Consider the following 7,460-nt stretch of genomic DNA (forward strand, 5'->3'; position numbering starts at 1 on the left):
ATGATGTATCATAATTTAATTGGTTAGGACTACATTATATGGTAGGGTTGCACACACCGAATTAACTAGATAGTTAAACATTAATTATTCAATGATTAATTTGTGCAATTATCTTTTAATTAGAGTAAATTTGGAACCAGTTAAGTCTGAAATGGGAGTGATTGGAGCCATTTAATGTTAATTGAGAGTTAATTTGGGACCTATTAATGTTAATTGTGCTGAAACCATTTTCTAACAAATGACCTCTGCTCACTATTTCATCAATATCTCTCAAAATATTTTGAATCTGTGAATGAGGTTAATTTTTCCAGAAACTAGACTTCGGGGCTTCAATTTTAGCATAAGAATGAGACAATTCTAATCAGAATTGAGTCAGATATGATTTTTCGAAATTGGCTCTACAGATTGTTACAGTAGCTATGGAAAAACCGAACTTTGCTTGCTCCTTACTCTCATCAATCTCCACATTTATTGCACCAAATTTCCCCAAAAGCTAAAATGAGGTCTAGGTTCATGATTCTTTATCAACCCCCACTAAATGACCTTCCATTCATATTTCCCCCACCACTACTATATAAACTCCTACTTTCCTTCATTTCAAAGCACACAAAAAACCCTCATCTCTTCTCTTCTTTTGAGTTCTAGTGAAGTTGAGTAGTCTTATCATATCTTGGTCTTCTTGAGACTTAAGGTATTGAATGAGACTCACTCTCCCTCTCCTAGCTCTTCTTTTCCTCCACCCTTAGGACCTGCATCAAGAGTCCCCTTTTCCACCATATGGATCTTGCACGAAGATATAATCCCCTTCTCTAACTGTTTGTTTATGTTGCCATGATGAGAATTTAAGATTAAAGCATGATAATTCCCTTGAATATGTTTGAATGTTTTTATTTGTTCTTATGTGTTATTCACATGTTCTTGGTTGTTCATCACATGTTCATGCATATCATTAGATTTAATCTTAAATCCACATAAAAAATATGAAAAATATGTTTGTTTAATAATTCTTTCAAATCCTTGAATCTAGGTTATCATCATCCACACACATTTACTAGAATTTATTTTTCAATCCAAATACAATGCTTAATAAATCGAATTAGGGTTTATCACATGCACACATATTACATTCAACATGTAAATTGATTGACATATTGAATGATATGATATGAATGTTGGCCACCATAGTCTAGAAGACCGATTTTACCGGACAAGGTGGGTACCTAACACCTTCCTACCTTGTAACATAGCCTCCGAGCTTAGATCAAAGGTTAGTAGATCAAATACTTATCCATGTAATTTTCGATTTTTAGATTGTAATTAGGAAACAAAACCATGTACTTTATCTTAGATTGTATCTAGGACCAAAGCCATGTAATTTTCCTATGATCAATGTAAATTCAATTTCAAATTAATAAAATGAGGAATTTTTCAATTATGGTTTTCTTATTTTTCCAATAATTAAATAAGTGGTGACTCCATTGTAAAACCCTTAATCTAAAGGGAAAAATATAACTAGTCGAACCTCTATTTTGAGAGGCAATAACACGACTCCACCCATTCACATGGGTTTGGCCCAACATTCCATAAAAACGGGCCGGGGGCGCGGTCTCTCAAAGTTCACCCATCGTGTTAGTGCTAAAAAATACATAACATTTCTCAAAGTTAATGCATTGCCCTAATGCAACTACATATGTCTGCAAAACATCAGAGATAGCTTGCAACTCCTCCAAATTAGCCCGGCAAAAAAGTTGACTCATCCACAAATAAAAGGTGTGAAATGCTGGGAACTCTCCCACAGATAGAAACATCATGAATCTGCCTCTCCCTTTCTGCCTTAGCTAGTAGAGATGAAAAACCTTCTACACACAACAGAAACAAATAGGGTGATATAGGGTCACCTTGCCGAATTCCCCTTGTAGGACAAATCTTACCATAAGCCTTGCCATTAATACAAACTAAGAATGTAGGAGTTGTCACACACTTCATAACCCTATCAATCCACACATCTAGCAAACCTAATCTAACCATAATACCCCTTAGAAAAGACCATTCAACCCGATCATACGTCTTACTAACATCCAGTTTCAAAGCTAAATAACCTCTTCTGTCCGATCTTCTATTATGCATGGAATGCAAAGACTCATATGCCACTAAAACATTATCAGTAATCAGCCGATCCGGGACAAAAAGCACTTTGATTGGGTGATATTAGCCAATAATTTTTAGTCTATTGGCCAACATTTACGTTTCTTAAAAAGTAATAAGATATGAAAAAAAAAAATATATATATATATATATATTTTTTAAAAACCACAAAACACTCTAAAATGTAATAACGCTGAAATTGGCCGAAGTATTACGTTTCACTAAATTAATCGGAACGATATTCATAACACTGCTCTTTAAGGATCCCCCAGGCACTAGAAACAACCAATGGCCACTCGATTCCACATAAAAAATAGACAATCTCCAGCCCCTCATTATAAATAAACACTACTATGACTATCCTTTACAATCCCAAACTCAAAAGACATCTTTTAACTAAAAAAATTGCTTTGACAAGAAGAGATGATATCTCTTCATATCTTCCCTCCATTACCTTCCTCTCAAGATCCTAAATTTATCTCAACCCAATTCCTCAAACCCACCAAAATCCCTAATTTCACAATCCTCAACCTTCACCACGAATACTTAACCTTTGTCTCAAAACCCCCAAATTTCCCAGGGTTTAACAACAAAACCCACTTCCAGAAACTTCAATGCCATGCCTTTAAGGACTCTGGTGAAGACACCAAGGCTGTGTTCGAATCTAGTGGTGGTGGTGGTGGTGGTGGTGATGGTGGGGATGATGAGCAAGTGGAGAAGAAGAGTGGGGGTTCTGGGCCTTTGCCAGAATGGCTGAATATCACTTCTGACGATGCAAAGACGGTGTTTGCGGCACTGGCGATATCGCTGGCTTTCCGGTCCTTCGTGGCTGAGCCGAGGTACATTCCTTCGCTGTCCATGTATCCTACATTTGATGTTGGAGATCGAATTGTTGCGGAAAAGGTAGGATTTTGTTTTGGCAAAAATTTAAGATTAGAAATAATGTCATAATAATTTTTACAAAATATTCCACACTGTTAAGTGTTAAGTTGGCAAGTTGTTAATGTTAAGCGATAAAGTGGAGGGTCCAAATGAAAATCAATAAAAACTTGCCAACTCAACCATTATGAAAATGTTGTAAAAATTGTTACTACAGATTGAAATTATCTTAGTGCTGCAAATTTTGCAAACTTAGCAAGTTAATTATTTTATAGTCTTGTTGTTATAATTCTTGCTTACATGAAAAAAAAAAGACTAACTTGGTACGTTCATTCCATAGTATTGTCGTTATAATTCTTGCTTATATTGCAAAAAGGACTAACTTGATGCGGTTATGATTTTTAAAGGATCAATAAATTGATTTTTAAATTTCAGGTGACCCAAATTTTAGGGACCAATGGGACATTATCACCTTTTTTTTTTATTCTATGTTTGTGGTGATGGGGTTTGGATAGTATTCATGGGTGTGCTTTTGAGTTGGGACATGGATTGCGTGCTTGCTATTTAAAAATCTGAGGTTGTGTTTCTGTTTAAAGGTAATATTAGTTCAAATTTTGAAACTTTAGCGTGTGATTGTGGCGTTTTGGAAGGGTTTGGATAGGCTCAGTGGGAAGAAAGAAATGAAGTAGTTATAAGATGTATGGAAAGTAATAAACAGCCTGGGGTAGGAAAGTTCCTCAGTTGCCTAAGTTAGTCTCTTTGATGGCAAAAGTATTTTGATTTCTCTTTTTTTTAGTGGAGATTCATCATGGTTTTTTGAAATTTGAGGTCTATATTAAGGTGAGGGTAGATGTGAACGTGACAATGGGATAACAAAACAGATATAGAGGTTGAGTTTAGGAGCAAGGTTATAGATGGATCAGCATTCAGCAGAGAATTGGCTTGATTGCAGAATTTGTTTTGCAACTCTTTAGCAAGTGTCTAACTCAATTATCAATTTATCTATCTCTTATTGTGGGTGAACCTGATGCATTATTGTGGGTGAATTGTGGTCATTTTTGTTTACTCTTTTGGGGTTTCTTGGATGCCAAAAATCACTTTTGGCGTGTTGCCAAGGAAGATTTCATCATTGTAGAAATTGAAATTTGGAAGGCTACTCCATTATGTGTGCGGACCGACGTGTGGTGTACCATTTGGTGAGAGAGGTATAGTAGAACTTTGATCATGTTGAATGGCCTATTCATGTAATTGAGAATATGATGTTGTGGTCTTTGTGGGAGTGGATGCCTGTGCTCAACTGCATCACGTGCATATTGTGATGTGATCTATTTCCTCATGTAAAATTACTTTTTAGTTACAAAAAAACTGATATATGTAATTTCCAATTGTAGACATGCTAGCTATTTTATATTTGTGAAATCCTCAAGTAAATATATATATATATATATATATATATATATATAATCTACAGCCTATAAGTGGAAAATTATTATGTCTATCCTCTGCCTGATTGCTTACAATTTAATCACTTCTAGCCTTGTAAGCTTCTTCCTGAATTCTTAATCGGATATGCATAGTCTCTAATGGACCACTTTGTTAATGGTGAAAGTGCAATGTAAATTATAAGCTTCAATCTTTATTTCAAAACATTGACATAGATACATGCTTTATTATAGTTGTGACATGATTATCTTTCGAGATTTTTAATTTTGAAGTGCATGCACATAACAAATTTATGTGTTGGTGTTCTCAGGTTTCGTACTACTTCAGAAAGCCATGTGCAAATGATATAGTAATATTTAAAAGTCCACCCGTACTCCAAGAAGTAGGATATACTGATGATGATGTATTTATTAAACGAGTTGTTGCCAAGGAAGGTGATGTAGTGGAGGTGAGATCAATATATAAGTACACTTATGCATAATACTCTGTTGTCTTGCTTCTTTATTTGCATAGTTCTTGCTACTGCTGATCACATACTCTGTTACTGAAAAATTGCCATGGCATGTTGTAATTTGGTTTTGCAAGAACCTGGAAAAAATTAACAAAAAATGGAAAGTAATCCATAGGATATGTTCCTTACTTTTTGAAAATATTTCATCTTATTATAATTCACAGGGTGTTTTTAAAATATTTCATCTTTTCTTAGTTTGCATTACAACTTAAATGTTAAAAATCCACTATCATATATGTTTCTTGATTTGTATTTTTGAGTGCATGCGTTAGAAGTTCTCATTTTTGTCTATTCCTTCTAGTTCTTGTAGGTGTGTGTATGCATATGCATGCATTAAAAGTTATACTTTTTTCTTTATTTATATCCATGATGGTTGCCATTCTTATATATGCGTGGACAAACACATTTATGTCTTGCATTTATAAGTTTGTTCATGTGTGTATGTGGGTGGTTGATTGTCTGAATGTAATTTTCGGTTAGATATCACATTTGACCATCCCTAGCTAATATGTTGAGGATCCATAGTCAATCCCAAAATTTTGGGACTAAGGCATTATTGTTGTTGTATACAGTATTGCTGAAATCAGGGAACCTTTTTTTTTTGGGGGGGGGGGGGGGGGTTGGTCAAGTGAACGCCTTTGACCCTTCACAGTAAGAATTGTGTTTATAGTCCCTTCCATCTTTCTTGTTCACATTCAGATCTCAACTGTGTCCTAAATCTTAAAGTTAATGGGCATAGGAGAACATGTAAATGAGTGCATATTTACCAAGTATGTCTATCTATTAATTGCCTTTGGATATCTTGATTGCTGGAAACCAAATATTGGCGAATATTCTGATTGCAGGTTCGTAAAGGGAAGCTTATAGTTAATGGGGTTGAGAGAAAAGAAAATTTCATCCTTGAACCACCTTCTTATGACATGACACCGATTGTAAGTATGCTTTTCCCTTGGTCAGTGAGGAAGTGGGAAGCATAATATTCGCTATAACATCTCCACATTAGGAAAGTTGGAACTAACATTGAGCTTAAGCTGAAAGAAAATTATCATTTGAGCAAGAAATTCGTGGTGCCTTTTGTTAAAGACTTGAATTGTAAAATTTTGGCAACCGCTGTTAATTTTGAAACCCTTTTACTCATGTTGTGAATTTGCACTACAGCGTGTACCAGAGAACTATGTCTTTGTGATGGGTGACAACCGTAATAATAGCTATGATTCACACGTATGGTAAATATTAATATATTCTAATCTCACAATTCTTCAGTTTCAAGATTCGTTAACTTGGATACACTGATTCCCCACCACCCCCCCCCCCAAAAAAAAAAAAAACTCCTTTTTCTTTCTTTCTTAATTATTTTTCTTTTCTTTTCTTTTTTTGTTCATTATATGAATTGTATTTTAATAGGGGTCCTCTGCCAGCCAAGAATATAATAGGAAGATCGGTATTACGGTATTGGCCCCCAAACAGGGTTGCTGGCACAGTTCTTGAGGCTGGCTGTGCTGTTGACATGCAGGAGAGCAGTCCAGTGTCTGAATGAAATCCAGCCCTGAGGATACATCACCCATCAAAAAGGAAGGTTTATAACTGGATTTGCCCCTCTGATTTTCTTTTCCTTCCCTCTTGTGATTTCACCTTTTATTGTGCATCACCTCATTGTAATTTGTATACCCCTCCAATGTCTTCTGGTTGTTTAAAAGAAACCTGACTTTTATATTACATGGGCTACTATTTTTGTCAAGCCCTAATGTCAAAGTCACTGATGTAAATTTGCATTGAATCAATAGATTTCTTAAATTTCATTAATTTAATTGCTAACCTCTCTCTCTCTCTCTCTCTCTCTTATCACAGAAAATGATGAATGTAATACAAACCAATTTATTCATCTCCCACCTTAAAGCAAGCATGAAGCAGCTGGAGAATGTTATAGGAATTTGTCAATTTGGTTCTCCAATAGACAACAGCTATGTGCGTCTATATTGTGTTTCTATCGTTTAGAGGCGAAGGTGGTGTTTATGTTCTGCCGCATTCTTTGTCAAGGATTTTTCTAATGGGCTTCTCAAGTTATTATGCTGCGCATAAGAACCAAAGGAAAAGGCTGCTAACTCTCTTTCTAGCAATATTAGCATAAAAGCTCATTATAAATAATTGCTCTCCCCCCAAAATGGGATTTTTTTTTTTTTTTTTTTCCCCAACAATAGTCAATAGGTGGTGGTGGTTAGGGGTGTCAATGTTCAACCCAATCTGCAAACATGACACGAACTCAACATGGGTTTTTGTGGGTTAGGGTTGGGCCTTAATGAGTTTGGGTTATAAATGAGTCGACCTGAAAGCGACACGATAAGAAACGTATCATAATCGGGTCAACTCGCGTAACCCACAATAGACACGTTTAATACGCTAATTTATTTGTGTTAACCCGAAATAACTTACTTAATACAACTCATTTAATTTGTATAACAAATAAATATTCATTTTATTTTAG

The 7,460-nt window shown here is 35.3% G+C and overlaps 1 protein-coding gene across 3 annotated transcripts; it reads left to right on the forward strand.

Moving 5' to 3' along the window:
• The first annotated feature begins 2,413 nt into the window (after positions 1–2,413).
• On the forward strand, positions 2,414–7,123 carry LOC115975670 (chloroplast processing peptidase). Of its 3 annotated transcripts, XM_031096551.1 has the most exons (6): positions 2,418–3,048; positions 4,778–4,915; positions 5,824–5,910; positions 6,137–6,204; positions 6,383–6,554; positions 6,827–7,123. In XM_031096551.1, exons 1-5 carry the CDS (start codon positions 2,569–2,571, stop codon positions 6,513–6,515), a joined length of 906 nt encoding a protein of 301 aa, XP_030952411.1. In that variant the 5' UTR covers positions 2,418–2,568; the 3' UTR covers positions 6,516–6,554; positions 6,827–7,123. The 3 variants fall into 3 exon arrangements, with proteins under 3 accessions (XP_030952413.1, XP_030952412.1, XP_030952411.1); XM_031096552.1 differs by lacking the exon at positions 5,824–5,910 and having other exon boundaries at positions 2,415–3,048; XM_031096553.1 differs by lacking the exons at positions 6,137–6,204; positions 6,827–7,123 and having other exon boundaries at positions 2,414–3,048; positions 6,383–6,779.
• The last annotated feature ends 337 nt before the right edge of the window (positions 7,124–7,460 follow it).

Source organism: Quercus lobata, chromosome 2, assembly GCF_001633185.2.
Source record: "Quercus lobata isolate SW786 chromosome 2, ValleyOak3.0 Primary Assembly, whole genome shotgun sequence".
NCBI classification, from domain to species: Eukaryota; Viridiplantae; Streptophyta; class Magnoliopsida; order Fagales; family Fagaceae; genus Quercus; species Quercus lobata.

Bases quoted from the DNA above. Each gene is read 5' to 3' on its own strand.
- LOC115975670 (XM_031096551.1), top strand. From the start codon at position 2,569: ATGATATCTCTTCATATCTTCCCTCCATTACCTTCCTCTCAAGATCCT. The intron at 3,049-4,777 runs GTAGGATTTTGT...TGGTGTTCTCAG, and splicing joins ATCGAATTGTTGCGGAAAAG to GTTTCGTACTACTTCAGAAA. The intron at 4,916-5,823 runs GTGAGATCAATA...TTCTGATTGCAG, and splicing joins AGGAAGGTGATGTAGTGGAG to GTTCGTAAAGGGAAGCTTAT.